Source organism: Thunnus albacares, chromosome 6 (genome assembly GCF_914725855.1).
Source record: "Thunnus albacares chromosome 6, fThuAlb1.1, whole genome shotgun sequence".
Classification (NCBI taxonomy): domain Eukaryota; kingdom Metazoa; phylum Chordata; class Actinopteri; order Scombriformes; family Scombridae; genus Thunnus; species Thunnus albacares.
The window spans coordinates 13,756,679-13,774,085 of NC_058111.1; the positions used below are offsets into that span (position 1 = coordinate 13,756,679).

General features: G+C 37.7%; 2 protein-coding genes across 2 annotated transcripts; one reads left to right on the top strand and one right to left on the bottom strand.

The window, feature by feature from the left end:
- Positions 1-2,098: 2,098 nt before the first annotated feature.
- Positions 2,099-7,638, top strand: zgc:112083 (uncharacterized protein LOC550461 homolog). The gene is made up of 10 exons (XM_044355185.1): positions 2,099-2,203; positions 2,702-2,873; positions 4,025-4,251; positions 4,362-4,473; positions 4,590-4,742; positions 4,845-4,919; positions 5,433-5,553; positions 6,161-6,299; positions 6,388-6,512; positions 6,632-7,638. The coding sequence occupies exons 2-10, from the start codon at positions 2,723-2,725 to the stop codon at positions 7,062-7,064; spliced, it is 1,536 nt and encodes a 511-aa protein (XP_044211120.1). The 5' UTR covers positions 2,099-2,203; positions 2,702-2,722; the 3' UTR covers positions 7,065-7,638.
- Positions 7,639-7,856: 218 nt separating this feature from the next.
- LOC122984616 lies at positions 7,857-13,012 on the bottom strand. The gene is made up of 7 exons (XM_044355186.1): positions 12,795-13,012; positions 10,701-10,799; positions 10,368-10,546; positions 10,128-10,223; positions 9,857-9,925; positions 9,291-9,399; positions 7,857-9,205 (listed from the first exon to the last, which is right to left on the bottom strand). Exons 3-7 carry the CDS (start codon positions 10,464-10,466, stop codon positions 8,331-8,333), a joined length of 1,248 nt encoding a protein of 415 aa, XP_044211121.1. The 5' UTR covers positions 10,467-10,546; positions 10,701-10,799; positions 12,795-13,012; the 3' UTR covers positions 7,857-8,330.
- Positions 13,013-17,407: the final 4,395 nt, after the last annotated feature.

Consider the following 17,407-nt stretch of genomic DNA (forward strand, 5'->3'; position numbering starts at 1 on the left):
GATGTACAATGGAGGCATTATTCAATTATTTTTCAGTACATTCAGCAACTGGCTTTTGGATGTTGGTGGTCATTTTCCTGTGAATCAGTCATCCTGACATAAAACTGCATGAATAATTCAGTTGTTATGGGTTTGTATGTTTGCAGAGCAACATGAAATATTGAATAAAAGATCAGCGATGGCACTGGAGCAGTGTAAGCTCTGTCCTTTCTCTAAAAGACTTGTCTGGCTGGTTACAGACTCCCCTACACAGCTTCATTGTGTGTCCATTTTTGTCATGTTTAAGCAGTTATTGCCACTATTGTTATCTTCTGGTGTGGTTAAAAAAATATTTCATGAACAAAAGAGGCCCTTGTGTTTATCAGTTGAATTTGACAACATCCAGAAGAATGTTATTTAGCCACTAAGTGTAAATGTTGGCCAAATACTCCAATGAACAGTAGAGTGGGGATGTGACTCAGTGAGTTTGCAGCAGATCTCAAATTCTTCCTTTCTAAGACACCCTTCTTTAATAAAATAATGTGTCTACGTTAAGATTATGCACTGCAACATAAATGCCTATTTTGAATAGGTGTATTGTTAAGATAGACTTCACATTAGGAAACATGCATCCTCATGAAGATATTGTATTTCTTGGGCAGGCATATGACATGAGGAGTGGTGCTTATAGTCAGCACCTTCTGCCCTCTAGTGGATAAGAGCTGTTGCACAAACTCATAGCAGCGTCACCGTGACGGGTAAAAAAGTAATCATTATAATGAAATACACAATGCTGAATTTCAAGAAAAACATAGGATAGAACCATCCAACGCTTCTTTTTGTTCAAGACACCCTGAAGGAAGGAAATTCAACAAGCCTCCACCTGAGAGGTTGAACAGCTCGGGCAAGACCCTGCTTCTCCTTCTCTTGTTGTCTTATAGGTTCTACAGAAAGCCTTTTCCATGGCCTCCCCTAACTTCTCTTCTAGTTTTTATAGCTATGACCACAGAGGCTGCAGTCCCTCTGGCCTGCTGATACCTAGTCAAATACGAAAGGCCTCCTTGACCTTGAAAGCTTCATCCAAACACTGTTGGATCACTGCTGTGCTTTGGCGTTGCTGCCAATGATAAGAACCAACAACGGAGGCTTTGAATGTGGCTCACTAGGATTCTATGTCCTCATCCTCCCTTGGGATACAGGAGAAATCCTGACAGTTGAAGGCCTTGCAGACAGGGGTCTCTGCCACATGTTCCTAGTTAAGCTCATGTTTACTAGGTCTGTCTGGGAACTTCCCCCATCATTACCCATGTGTTCAAGATAACTACAAAGTTTATCATAGATCTTCTGCCTAATTGGAGTTCTGGAAAATACACTTATGACCAGCATTATACTCATGGTGCTTGTTATGGACAATCCATAGCTTGCACAGAAGTCCAATTAGAAAGCACCACCACATGAGGGCTGACATCCTCCAAAGATGACAGTGGAGTTGCACACAGTTCCACAGCCCAAGCTTAAAACAAAGGAGGATCTTACTTTTACTGTTTTAGCTCCAAACTCCCCCTCAGTATCAGATCAGCTGAGTCAGTACCTCAATTTAAAAAGCTTTTAAGAACCCACCTGTACAGACTGGCATTTATAGGCCTATAATAATTTTATGATGTCTGTTCAAATATTTTATGTTGTTCTTTTTATATTTTGTTTTATGTGTCTGTGTTTGATCACTTCTTGAAATCCCTGTTTTTATTGCATTTCCTGTGTATGATGTTCTTTTATTTATTTATTTTTGTTTGTTTTATGTATGTATGTATATATGTATATATGTATGTGTTTGCACCTATATTTTATGGTATTGTATTTTGTGAAGCACCTTGTAACTCTGGTTTAGAAAGGCGCTATAGAAATAAAGTTTATTATCATTATCATTATTATTATGATAAACTATTCATATTCTGCAATATTTCAGCAGTTATTCGTTGTAAGCACCAATAAACCTGATGTATTATGAAGATAATGAGATATTTAATGTTTTTTTATGCCATGAAATATCTCATACAACAGTCCTGGAGGCCTCCGGTTCAGAAAGTGGCGGTATGTTCCACTTTCTCTTCAAGAAGAAGAAGAAGAACAAGACGAAGAAGAAGAAACCGGAAATAAACAAAACCAGACAAGCAGAGAGGAGGGAAGAGCTGCTCGGTGTCTGCAGCGGGCAACATTCATATTTGTAAGAAACATTTTCAATAGTTAATGTATCAAGCGTCGGAAACGTTAGTGTGTGTTTACAAATCCCCCATTAAGATGTCAAATATTTCCCACGTTAGTGTGAAACGATTTAAAATTGCGATCGGCTGTTTAAGAAAAGTCCTAAAAATGAGTGCAAACCTATCTCAGGTTTAGCGGTAGCTAGACTGTTAGCCAAAATACTAACTTTTATATGAACATAAGATGTTAAACTTGAAATAATAAACTTGAAATAACGTATCAACAGTTAGTTATGTTACTCGTTTTGCCAACTAGCACACAGTCCGAAATAACGCTGACAGCTAAAATTTTCTAGGTAACGTTACGTCACCTTGAGCTAGAAACACTTTACAGCTAACCTAAGCTAACGTCGGTTTATACATTTATAGTCAATTCTAGCTAGTATTGTAGGCTACGTAGCTCAGCTGTTAGCCACAGTTTCTATCTGTTAAAATGTGCGTCGCTGTGTTTTTCTGTCTAGGAGGTCACACTGGTCTCCACCATGATGACAACCAAGAGACTCGATAACTTTGAGGTGATGTGTGAGTGGGCTTCATGCAACTTCAAGGGCCACACCATGGAGGAGCTGAGTGATCATATGTCGCTGCATTTAAAGGACTACCTGGGTGATAACGATGCCCTGGAGGAACTGGGTGAGTGTACATGCTGCTAAACATTTGTGTCAATACTGTTTGACATATGAGTAGCCACTATCTGAGGGCTGGGTGATATTCCTTGAAATCAGTTTATTCTAATCATAAATTCATCAATGAATGCCGTTGAGATCAACATTTCTTAGCAGTAGAGACCCGTGTACTGAGAAGAGAAACAAACCTTAAAGCACACACCTACAAACAGCATCATAAACAATGAGAGACATCTGTAGAAAGGTTCAAAGTTAAACTTTAATGGACGGGTGCCCAAATGAACATTGAAATAGGTTTTATTTGCCATAATCACTCCTGTTCATACTGGCCATTAGAAGATCCCTTCATAATGTGCTTACAATGTAAGAAATGGGGGCCAAAGTCCACAGTCCTCCTCCTGTGCAAAAAAGCTTAAAGAAGGTTGACTGAAGCTAATATGAAGCTTCAGCTGTCCAAATTAGTCAAAGCAAATTGATAACGTTAAATTTTACAATCTTTTTATGCCAAAGTCCCTCTTTTTCTTACTATACTTCCACCGCAGCTCAACAGGGAAACACTGTCTGAGGAAACAAGAGGAAGACTTAGCCATTCTGGGGATCTGACCTGAGAACAGTAGTTTTTTCTTTTCTGTTGTTACTTGGCCATGAATTCATCTTATTGTATGGTGTGTTTGAGGCGATGGAATAAAATAATAACATGTTAAAATTGTGTCTCCTCTTGAAGCCACAACCATTTTCTGACAGTTTTTACATTTTGTTGTGTCTTGTATTATATTCACCAAAATGAGCCTGCGTGACCAACATGGCATCTTTATTTCTGTACCAGCTTTTCAGACACTGAACAGACACTGAAAACTTAAAACTGCCAGGTGGAGGAACGCCGATTCAGTTTTCTCTGTTGTCAATGAACCCACACATAAAGATGCAAGCACATGCTGATTGGTTATTACTTTTAGTGGGATTGTTGCACTATTGGGAGTATTAAGGGGGTAGACAACAGCCTGTCTGGAGGAATTTGCTGAACATACTGAGTTAAATAAGGTCAGTTAGAGATTTGTCAAACTTTCAGTTGCGCAGCCATTGTTAGAAGAATGTCATGACTTCCTGTAGATCCTATGATATCTATCTAGTAATGACTCATTTGTTCTTTTTGTTTAGACGAGTATGCTTGTCTCTGGAATGGATGTGAATTTGTATCCATGGGCAGCCCTGCAGAGTTGGAGGTCCACGCTTACTTCCACAACTACCACGGTAAGCTCAAGTTTGTCGGGTCACAGCTGCTGAAGTCCCGTCCTGACCTGCCCAGCTGCAACCAGGGCTTGCATAGCAACAACTTGCTTCCAGAAGGATCAGATGGATACGTTTGCCAGTGGGAGCATTGTGATGTAAGTATTTTTAGTTTAAGGCAAATGCAGTCACACAGTATATAATCGATTGATTACTTAAATAAATATAGATATTAAAATATAGAATTCATATTTTTCTGTCTATACAGAGTGCGTTTAACAATCCTGAGTGGTATTACCGACATGTGGACAATCATGTTGAAAGTGCTGAGCTGCAGTCTCTCCCACAACAACAGCAGGCTCTATTCTGCCATTGGACAGGTATAACTGAGCAAGAAAAGGTTAAAGAGATGTTAATGATCTTCACAGTGTGTCTCACTTCACTGGTCTCACATTTAAATTTTACCTCTGTATTTGTGCTCATGTTTCTATCACAGGCTGTGACGCCTTCTTCAAGATCAGGTACCGTTTAAGAGAACACATGCGGAGCCACACTCAGGAGAGACTTGTAGCCTGTCCTACCTGTGGCAGCATGTTCTCCAGCAACACAAAGCTGTTTGACCACCTCCACAGGCAGGCCGAGCCAGTAGGTGAGAATGACACTTTGGTTTGCATAACTTTTCTACTAAATGTGGTGCTAATTGTTTTGTTTAATGCTGATTTCTCTAAATACACCCATCTCGTTCAAACAGAGTCGCTGGTGTGTGAACACTGTGGCAAAGCTTTTTCCAGCGAGAGGCTTTTGAGGGATCATGTTCGTCAGCATGGTAACTTTTCACAGCTCTAAACTTAAATTATTGTGACATTGCAGTTAGTAAGTGTGAACTTATCAGAATTAACGATGATGAGCTCATTTCCAATCAACATTTGACATATTAGTTTTACCCAGATATTGTAATTGTATTGTAACTACAGTGTTATAAAGTTTTAAAGTTGATCAACCATAAGCAGTAAAATGTTTAGTGTTAAATAATTGAATAATAATAATGATAATAATAATAATCAAATATTGAATGAGGTCTTTACTCATTGTGCAAGGTTTTTCCTTCAGGGTAGCTTCAATTGTGGCTACAGTACATTTAGCTGCTTGTTTAAATCATACTATCATATAGCTGGTCTGCAAGGTCAGGCTGTGCCAGATGAAAGCATTTTTGATTAATGATTTATCGGCTATATAAAGCTTGATCCATTTCCAGCTGTTAATTAATAATTGCTGTGTCATGTATCATATTTTCATATTCCCAGACAACATCCTGTGTGTTCTTTTCTTTTACTTCCAGTGAATCAGGTGAAGTGTCCTTTCTGTGACATGACCTGCACCACTTTGGCAGCTCTGAAGATCCACATCAGGTTCCGCCATTGTGATGAGCGGCCCTTCCCGTGTGACTTCTGTGACAAAAGGTAGAGCTTCAGAACAGCTGATTAGATGTCCAGTTGACAACAACTGAACTTTGTCACACAGCATGTGGAACCAGCTCTTCATAGCTAGTGTTAAGTAAATTTGACATTCAAAGTAATGCATCAAGTTTCAGCCATTTCAAGAAACTTCTTTATTCTGCTGTTTTATAAAGGTTATTATTCTTTGCCTATTTGTAAGTAAGTAAGCATTATTTGCAAAACATTTTAGTGACGTACAGTTGTACCTACAAAACAGTAGGTACAGAAGGTAGACAGAATGAGAGAAAATAGAAAAGACAGACAAGACAGTTTTGCCATTTCACTCTTCATGTAGTGATGAGTATCTAAAAATAACACCTGTGTCATCTGCTCCATATAGGAGTAAAGAGGAGTTTTACCTTAAAAGCACCAAGATATAGTTTTTAAGGAGTAGTCTCCCTATGTATCCCTTTCCTTTGGATCAAATTATTTCAACATCAAACATTTGTAGTGAGGTTTTAATGTGTTTATCATCTATCCCTGTTTTGTATTTAATGAATACAAATTATTTCAGCATCATATATTCATGTTGTCATATATTCTTTTTTATTTATTTATTTATTTTTTACAGATTTAAGAACCAGCGTGATCTACAGAAACACACAGAGGTCCACAACGAGGGGTCGGTTTACCACTGTACAGTGGAGGGCTGTGAATATTTTTGTCACACATTCCCAACCATGAATCATCATTTCAAGAGAGTGCACGAGGTTTGTTGGCACCGACCTCTGCTGTAATCTTGTTGACAGTTGTGATGATGCTCGGTCATTGACACCATTGCATGGTTTTCACTAACAGGTTGGAGGAATGTCCAAATATAAATGCCATATCTGTGATAAGGTCTTCTCCTGGTGTTACACTCTCACACTTCACCTTCGCAAGAAGCATGAGCTGAAATGGCCTTCTGGACATTCCCGCTTTAGGTAGGTCAAATAAGCCAATTAACACTTTAACTTTTCAGCTCTCAGCATGCATCAAATGTAACTATAAGATATCTAAAAATAAATATTACATGTGTGGTTTTTCTGTGTTTTCTCCACAGATACAGAAAGGATGTAGACGGCTTCCTAAAAGTAAACATGGTGCGGTTTGAGACTGTGGAAGTGACGAAGGAGATCATGAAGAACATGGCCAAGAAGCCTCAGAGCCTTCGGAAAGGTCAGAGAACCAGCAGCCGCAACAAGAGACCAGCAGTGACACCAGAGAGCGGTCGAAGCTCACCTGCAGGATCCTCCTCACCCTCCTCCAGCTCCTCGTCCTCATACTCCTCAGAGCTCTCTGGAGGCGAGGACGTTTCGTCTCAGCCCAGCCCCAGAGGCAGCGACTCTCCCGTCTACTGTGTCATGAGTACCATCCCTCACATTGAGGACGAGCCCGGAGGAGTAGCTCAGGAGGACTGCGACACTAGTGGGACATCTGGAGCAGTTCAGGCCCTGACGGAGGTCGCAAGGGGCCTGGGTATGGACGTGGTGTGATTGTCCACCGTGCACTGCACCGTACAGCCTGATGGGTGTAGGCTCTCTTATAGCTATTATGCAATTAAATTGGTTTGCCTCTTTTACTATATTTTTGCAGTGGAGCTGTCAGTGAAGTCATCACTGGGACTATTTTTTTGAGCCAAAGCTTCCGAATGGTCTTTAGCGTTTTTAAAGTGATGTTACTTTGATTTACTGTCATCTCTGTTTTGGGACCACAGTTTCACTATTGCAGCTCTTAGTAACTCTAATGCCTCGGCTGAGCTTTGTGATGTCTCGCATTTATATAAAATTGCCTGTAAAACATAGGTTAATGTTTCTGTGAGTTGACAAAGCTTACGTGAATGTAATGAGTCAAAAGCACTACAACGCTAGTTCTATGAAATGTTATTCCCTACGTGTTCCTAACACACCATGTTCCATTTTCTGTGATATTTCCATGATGTTGCCCTCACAGAGGATTTCAGATGATGTTTTTTATCGTAGCCTTGGAATATTGCTTAATTGTATTGTTTAATGCAGAAGTAAGTTATCATTGTTATACATTTTAAATACATTTTTTGATACAAAAGTACGCTTTTCTTGGTTTTATTTGTAGGTTAGTTTATCTGAAACTTATACATGAAGTAATTAACTCAACTCTCTTCAACAGCTGCTTGCACATTTTAGATTTTACAAGCTTTTCCACCTCCAAACATGAGCTTTGATACCACCCGACCAATTCATATTCCACCCTCAAGTCTAAATCAAGATTTTAAACTTAAGCTAACCTAAAAGAAATCACCAAGCAGCTTTCTTGTGCATCTCTATATTTCTAATCATATAATCAAACAAAGGGTCATACAGGTCATACATACAATGTAAGTAAAAACAATCCATTCAAGAAATAATTTCTGTCAAAGAAGACCACTATGCTTCATTAAAGGGGCACTGTGCAGATTTTTTTTTTACATGAGGTTTTAAAGAAGGATTTATGAGACATGGAGGTTCTAATGAAAGATGCTGATCCAGTTGAATTATGGGAAATGTAGGATCCAGTACTTTTGGAGGGTAAAAGTCAAGATACCTCTGCTTCTTCAATTTTGACCTTTAAACAAAAAAGTGTCTCTTGTGTGTCCCAGTTTCTCCCTATCACTAGATTTTCTAGGACAGTGTGGAGCTCCACTGAATCAGCGCAGCCCAGAATGACCAGTGACATCCTGTAAGTGAGTGATTGCTATGGGAGTAGCTGCCCTCCTTTTTTTTTGTCAGGCTGACCCTTGAGACTCAACACCCCGTGTGGGATGCTGCCAGAAAGCCAGGATGAAGGAGATGACTCATGGTAGCAGAATGGCAGTGGTGGAGATGATGGCTCTCATTACCTGAGCTCATAAACTTCCTCCCGCTGAGGTAAGCAGTCTCCTGCTGCCTTATAGCAAGAGGGAAACGAAGATGTGGCGCTGAGAAGTTGTGAAAAACTTCTTTGTGCTTTTGTGCTGCACGAGGCATCTTGATCACCTTGCAGCTATTTAGTAAATAGTCTCCTAGAAGTTGTTGTCTTAAGCTGTGATCCATTGTCTTGAATCCAGTCCACAATTGCTCCCATGAAGCAGTTTGGTAAGGATACATCTCAGCTCCTGGGTAAGAGACAACCCCCCTAGGAGCTCTGGCAACATTACATCCACTGCTGTAGCAATGCAGGGCAGAGGTATCACTCGTGTTAATATGTTGCACTAACATGGTGTTAGATGATGGATCTTTACGAGTCATACTGAGCAGAGATGGATCAAAGCGGTCATCTACAACTTCCTGCTTCACTCTCTTCACCTTAATCAAGCTGCTACAGTCGAGCGGCCTTTTCCTGTCATGTGAGACTGTGTCATGTCTGCCGTCAAGTTCAGGAGTGACTACTGTGTGACCCCGAGACTTTTCTTTAAGAGGTAAGACATTCGAACAGGAGTCCAGCTGGTGGTGTCTGTGCTCCTCTTTCTCATCCGTTTTCTCTTTCCTGTTTAGGTTCGGGAGCTGTCCCAGTTTCTCCCTCTTGGTGGTATGGATGTGGTAAGACGCTGTCGATGATGTGTAAAGGTCAGAGGGATGACTTTTTGTTGTTTTTCCTGCTTCATTCCTTTCACCATATGCTGACTGTCCACATGTAGAATCTAAAAAGGAGAAGAAGATCATCGTGATTGTCATATCCTGCTGCTAAACTTTCTGTATTCATGACATTATTGTTCTTGGACTCACCTAGATTGGGCTGTATGCAAGAGGGTTGCACTGGTTCCTTGTGTTGCACTGAGTCAGGTAGTCTGGTGGTCCGTTCTTGATGGAGACTGTTAGGTTTTGGCTGCATTTTCTGTTAAATGATATCATCAACTTAATTTTGGAACCAGATAAAAATCTGCCAGTGCAATATGAGATATCATCAAAATCCCTCCACAGTGTAGAATTGTCTGACATCTTGACCCTCTTAAAACTGTTGTTAATTTAAAGTTTATATTGTTCATAAATGCTGCTGTTTCTGTCTTGATATTGACCGACACTGGCAACTGAAAGACCTAATATAGACCTCTTCTGACTTGACCACTTTTTTAGTTATTAATAAGACAATTAATCAAAGATAAATCCTAAAAAAACATTCAAATATTATCATAATTTAGGTATTTTTTCACATTATATCTTAGTTTATGTAGATGACAGACAAAAATACAAAAATACAATTTAATTGACTTTAATTTCACACGCAAAGCACCACATTTTTAAAAAATTCAACCTGTTTCTGTGACTAAAATATTGATGCATTTAATTGTTACCTTGAGTTTCTTTTGGTAATAAATGTGCCATGCTATGCAGACATGCAGTGCACCCCATCTCCCTCGTTTCTGGAGGGAAAAAAAAGGTTTTTTTTTACAACAAATTAAACGATTTACTAAGCTTCTTTTAATCAAAATCATTGTAATAATCACAACCTAAGTTTTGACTTATAAAGAGGTAATAAAAGGCAAATTAAGTTTTACTGAATCTTTCTACATTTTAATTTCTATATTGACAATTCTTGTTTTGAATGATGCATCTTGGACGTACTGTTGACTTGAAGGACTTCTGTGTTGCTCTGCGGAAGGCAGTGACAGGAGTTAAGGAGGGCGGCCTCGTTGTTCTTCTGAGAAGATGCTGGATGAACTGTAACATGAGGTAAAATATGACGTCTTGAAACTATTCTTGGTGGTTAAGTGGCAAGAAGATAAAAATGGAAGAAACTGAGTGAAGTGACTCAGCAGAGATAACACTGAGCTGGTGAAAGTAATGAAAAAAACATCTCCTTACATCACTGTCTTGAACTCCCATCATAGCTGGAGCAGGAAAGCCAGCAGAGGACTGATGAGGGATGGGAGTGAAGGCACACTGGTGAGTGTACTGATGCATGTGTTTGTGCTGATGGACCACAGTGTGTGAAGATGAGAGCAATTGTGCTTTTGATTCCTGAGCAGGCAGGACAGTATATTCTACAGGAAAAATCACAAAGGAAGATCATTTTGGTAAGCATTTCTTTTTGAGGAAGTAGAAACAGTAGAAACAGTGATATAATGTGTCAGTAAATAATGTGAGTCAGTGGGTTTGTTCCCGGCATAAGTGAGGCTGGTTGAAGCTCAAACACACCTGGTTTGAAGTTAATGTTGGATCTCAGTTCGCCTGCAAGATGGAGGCTTTCCAGAAAGTTAGCAGACCAGCCAGGCAACAACAGGTTCTTGAAGTCTTCTGTATGACACAAACAGAATGAATCACTGAACATTCACAGAAACATAAACATAATACAGTATATTGTTTTGAGACATGCATATTGTATGATATACATCTTAGGCAATTTGCCTTGCAAATGACAGTATCTTGTTAGATTGCATTACTGGCGATAATCCCACTGAGGCATTCAATGTGCCAATCCATTTAATTAATTTAGGATCCATCTGTTCCAAGGACACATAATGCTGTTAGTGAATGGGGAGCAATGTGATGTGCAGTATGTGAATATAAACTAGAGGAAGAACAGGCTAACATAACGTTTGTCTCTGCAGCAGCAAGTCAATATTTAGTCAATCTTATAAATACAGAGAGGAATAAAACACGACTTTCAAAATCAACAAGACAAAGACAACATAAAGACAGTTTTAAACATCTTGCTTGCAAAAAATTAAAATATTTATTGAAGCTTCTGATCAATTTCTGTACAACCTTTTTTTTTTCAATCTCTGTGCGCTTTTGTTGATTTATGCACATCAGAATCTTCAATAAATATTTTAATATTTTGCAAGCAAGATGCTTAAAACTGCCTTTATGTATGTTGTTTTTCATTGTGTAGACCAACAGAGGACAGACAAAGTAACAGGGCTGCCTTACAATACAACATGATGAATAGCTTTCTTACATTGCTTTCTAGTTTCTCACAGGTCACATTTATTACAAGAGTCTATTGGATTACGTTTGAATGTACAGTGGGTTCTGTGTTTTTGGCCACTGAGAGTAAATAATAATTGTAAAAAAACTTTGGCTGCATTTAAATGAAAGGAAAGAGTTGAGTTGTCTCTGTGACATATCATTTTTATTCTATAAAGTATGGTGCAGATTTAGCTAAGCAGCCATTTCTCTAGTGCTGTTTGTGCCAGTGCCTCTATAACCTTTTTAGGCTGTGGCAATCCGATAGCCTGATCCCTCCTTTCTCATAGAGACAAGATTAGCTGGAGGTTACACATCTTATGTACTCTAAATTTCGTCCATGTCAGCGCGCCACAGAAATCTCTTAATCTCATAAAGGAGTTGTTTGTTAGGAGCATAAACGGAGTGAATGAGACATCAGAAACAGCTCACTGTGTTATCTTAGGGCATGAAGAGCACCAGAACTCAACTTAAAGACAAAACCTGCTGCTTAAATCATACATCAACTGAACCCTATACTTTAAAAATCTCCAGAGATGCACTGGTGCTTTTTGAGTTCTCAATAGTGCTTGGATGACAAAAGTGAGATAAATTAAAGATAAAATTCATATTTAACACTTTTATTAACAAATTGCCAACAGATTAGTTTTACATCTTAATACTTTTTAAGTAATTTAGAGCTGCTATGATTTATTGACTTGAATATTAAAATATATATTCAGCAGTAAGTTTTATAATTGATAAATCAATTTTTATGCACAATTTTTAAGTAAAAATGGAAAAATTAACTTTGTAAATGTAAATTTTTCTCATTTTCTTTTTCTTTAAGGGTAGTAAAATGAAAATTTTGGGATTTTGGACTGTTGGTCGGACAAAACAAGACATTTGAAGATGTCAACTTAGACTCTAGAAATTTGTGAAGGGAACTGACCAAAGTTTATCGACCAAACAGCTAATCAAAGAAATAATTTGTAGATTGATTGATCACGAAAGTAATCACTACTGGAAGCTCTAAAACAATTACAATGCCAATGTACATAGTCATGAATTGATAAATCAGTGCATATTGAACTTAATATGAGGGGAAAAGACAAAAGAAATGTTGATTTTGATGTTTGAATATTGTGTGGATTGTCACATAATTGTTGTTTAAAGTCACATTGAACTCTCAACAGCCTTCTAAGCATAAAAAGGTAAAAAGTAATCTGCAGGTGTAATGTTATGCAAGATGTTATGGTTGGCCTCCATCTCATTATTTAATGCTGCAGTATTTTCTCGTTCTGACAAAATCAAAAGCATATATTCTGTAAATATGTTCCTTACCTGTGTGATGAGGTGAAATCTCTTGACCTCCTGATATTTGATTATCCGGTGAACAATATTCAGCCCCTCAAAGCCTGTTTATCAATCAACAAAGTAAAGATAAAGGCATTTAATACATCCTTTCATATATTTAATTAACTGTGTCGATCCAGTCAGCCAACAGCAGTTGAACGAGTCCGGTTCGGCATCCGTCTGCAGCTCTGGTACAGTGACTTCAGTTCAGCATGGACCACCTGTTGCTATGAGTCAGTGTCAGCTGTGTGCTGTACCTGATCAATTAGTGTTACTTACCAACACCAGGAAAGACCATTAACTACTCCTAATTGCTTACAGTAATCCCGTCAGCCCTCTAAACCCTTCTGATTCAGTTTAGACAAAGACAGCTTATGTGGCAACAGAAGGGTTTTTCTCAACAGGGATGCTAGAGAGAAAATGAAAATCTGACGTAAATAAATTGTAACATACATAGTCATATCTGTGCAGTGTAAACAAATTATTATTATTATTATCTATTGATAGTTATTAGGGGTCCAATCAGTGAACTCTATTGTTTTTGTTCTCATTATTCTTCTTACTATTTTTCTCTGCTTACAGCGCAGTTCGTGCAGCAAAAACTGTAAGACCTAGAAACACCAATTGGTAGGTGGGTTGCAACTTCCAACCCACTACTCAGGCACATAAAATGACACTCATTGACCTCAAGGTGACGCTTTAGGTCAATTTTAGCAATTATCTCAAAAACAGCTCGGCCTAGGGTCATCATTTTAATCTCTCAATTCATCTGGATCTTTGCTCCAATGGTCTTCTGCTCTAAAAATGTTAAGTTTTGCGACTTTTTCTCAATTTTCCCAAAATCCCATTTTCGACATCTCGTCAGAAACTGCTGGGCCAATTGTCCCAAAACTGTGTCATATACAGACTTCACTGATCTTAAGGTGAAATTTTGATGATCAATCTGTTTTGAAATTATACATTTTTAAACCTGTCTTTAAGTTCAATTTTACATAAACGCTCATAAATCAAAATTGTCTTAAGCTATTGTAACTTACTACACATGTTCAGGTGCTAGGTCCGAGTTTTGTTGCACAGTCCTGGGATATTCTGCCACTTGGAGGCGCCACAAATGTGAAAAGTTTATAACTCATAATTAGCTGCACGGATTTTAGTGAAAATTTTTCCACATGTTCTCCGGACATGCTCAATTCATTGAATAAAGTGTGGTCATGATTGGCGAAAAGGTAAGTGGCTTATAAGCATAAACTCACATTTTCATCAATTTTGCAGTCAAAACTTCCAAAAATCATTTAAATTTCACCGTAGGTCCAAGAGAGCTGAAATGTTTTCAACACGTGCACTGATGGGTGACAAAAGTTTCTCTCACTGCAACCTTTGGTCAGAAGTCCATCACTCTATATTTTTCAAAATATGTAAAATCAATTAACATATACAGTGTATCTCTGCAAGTCTTCATTCATATACTACCAATATTGACAGAGACATTCTTTAGATAACTTCATCAAAGTGTTTGATAATACACCTGAAACCAGCAGAATGATATGTGATTTTTTTCAGAATTTTATCACCAACATTTTGACTGTTGTTTCAAATGGACAAAAACACCCCAGTTTTCCACGTGATGTCATTGCCTCAACTTGTGAGAAGGTGTGGAAACCATGTGTCCTCAGTCGCACAGTCAGTAAGTCACCTTCTCCGGGGATACAAAGGTAATGGGTTCGAATTTCAAGGTGGCCAAATCCAACTTGCCAACAATCTAGCAGTTCATGCAGTTCTGTTACGAACCTTAATTAATTTCAGAAGGCAGAATAGATAGGTAGTCTTAAATTTATTTTCAGTCTGTACATGTTCATGCACATAGATGTCATATGACATTAACATTTTACTTTAATTCTAATTTTTTAAATGTAAGGGGGTTTTAAGAGACTGTATACAAGGCAAATATTCTGCTCTCTAGTGTGTACTGTACAGTGTGTCAATGTGTCAATTCTACATGCAAAAAATACTGGTTATAATGGAAATTAAACATATATCCAATCTTTTTTCTTCCTACTCTCTTAGTTACATTGTCAAAATGAACTATTTGTAAAGGCAGATCTGTAAAAGAAACACATTTTGAGCTACACAGCAGCATGTGGTCACAGAGACGCTCACACAGTGACACAGATGGCACTGAACATAATCTAAGAGAACCTGTTTGCTGGCTACAAACACACCAAATCCTGATATATCCACAATGGGTTTCACGATTAAATGTTTCCAAATAACGGAACAGATTTCTTTTTAATTCTGTGATTTGGCACCAGCTGAGCTCGCTGTCCTGCATAGCCTCAAACGAAGTGGGCTACCCTTCCATTGGATCCCATTAAGCAGAACATAAGACGCTGATTGGATGAGGCTTTGGGATGACATGTTCTCCTTGATTAGCTAATTCCATTCTCGCTAACCATCCAAATCCTGTTAGTATAGGCAGAGTTAAAGTTGCTGCTCTGTCGAGGAACAGTGTTCATCCGGCCATGAACAATTAGGCTGAACCTCTATAACCCACAATTCACTGATGTGCCAAGACTAATTAGACAACTTAAAGCAGCCTCCCCAACGAGGAGCTACAATGGAAGTTATTGTGGGCTGATTTTGTTCATGCACAGCTATTATTATTATTTTTATTTGAATTTTATTTGATAGGGACGATGTAATTTGACATAGTTCCAATACAGAGCACGATGCATAGAGTTTATAGCTGTTGCTAATTTTCAACTCTCGCCCTTAGTTGGGCTTTATATGTACAGTGTAATTAAAATATACAGCTTTCATTATCATAAAACCACAATACACTACAGATATGGAAGTACAATATAATACATACACACACACACACCTTAGTAATTTAAAGTATAATTAGCTAAAAATGGGTACAGCTCTGGTTTGCTTTGCCAGAACTTAACCTTTTAAATTAAAATTTTACATTTTTAAATCTTAAATTTTTTCCAAATTTTATATCTGGAATTAATTTGATTTCAGTTGATAATGGAGAAAGCTGATTGTCCAAATTTAGATCTACAATGTTGTATTTTACAGTTGCCATTCACCACACTCCTAGTTTGTCTGTTAATGTCTTGTCTTTGGATTTATCTGGAAAGAGTCCCTCAAATTTGCAACAAATTAAAATATAAATCTAAATCACACAATTACACGTGACTAGAACCTAACCAATAAATCTATCAGACTGATATTATCTGTAGATTTAAACTTAATGTCAACAGATCAGTGTCGGTGTATATGTCGGCTGATGAGTAGCAAGAAATAACACACAAGATATGTTAAGAGGTTATTTAGTAACAATGTTGCCTTTTTAATTTGTTTATTTTTCAACTGTAAAATGTTCTTCTGAGTATCTATCTTTGTCACAATTCCTTAAAAAACTAATTGAAGGGATTACTATCAAAAACATGAATGTGAAAATAATAATGTCTGATATTTTATCATACTGTATATCAATATCAAAAATGTATCATCACTGTGGCTTTTTAAGTGACAAAAGTTGAATAATATTATAGAACACTCATGCAAATGTAAACTAATGATGAATTTTATTTTTTTTCTGCAGAGGTGGATGTCAAGTAAACCAATCTCTGTTAGTACTTTGAAAAATACAGGAAGTTTTTCTTCTCACACTTTTTGTTCTTGTGTCCTGTTAAAGATTGATCACCAACATCGTAACCTGAGTGAAACACGTCCAAGACACCGTTTCTTTGGCTTCATTATTCGAATAGAAACTTCTATGTCTGGTGCATCTTTTTTTCTTTTTAGCAAAACTCTTCATCTGTGGAGTTTTAAGGGGAATCTCACTGATTTTATGTGTCAAAGGAAATTTACTAGTCACTTTATAGTCGTATAAATTCTTCTGTGGCTCTGGAGATTTGTCAAGCCTGAAAAAAAGAAAAAAACTGAAGAAAAAACTTACACAAGTGACATGTTTTTGGTAATCTTTGTTTGGAGACTACAGATTGTGCTTGCATTACAAACTGGACTTTAAAAAACTGCTGTGACCCCGTTCCATATTACAAACAAATTCTTGTTTGGGTATGTAGAGTTCACACTGGAAAAGTGACAATTTTTTCTCAATTAAATTAATATGTACACTAAAAAAAATGCTTGATTTGAGTGTGCTGGTGGTTATCACTATTGTCTCACAATGAATTGCAATTCTCAAAGGAAATGGAGGAGCAGCTCATAACTGGAGAGAACGTTTCTCTTTTTAATAAATGTGACAAGTGGTATTATATTGAAATAAGCGTCTTAAATATTTTATATAAAGTATATTTATATTTAGTTTAATTAGCAGTGATATTCTGGGATTGTAGTGTGATCGACACTTTTCCTGTAAATAAAATGTATACTACCTGCATTAAAAGACAGTATACTATGCAGATCTGTAATAGCACATGCTGTGTATAATTAGTATGTAGTATGGTATTAGGACACATGGCATTGAGGGTTTAATAGAAGATGCTATCAAGTTGCATTATGGGAAGTGTAGGATCCAGTATTTTTGAAATTCAATGTATATTTGGGGCTTAAACTGGCATTTCCAAAAC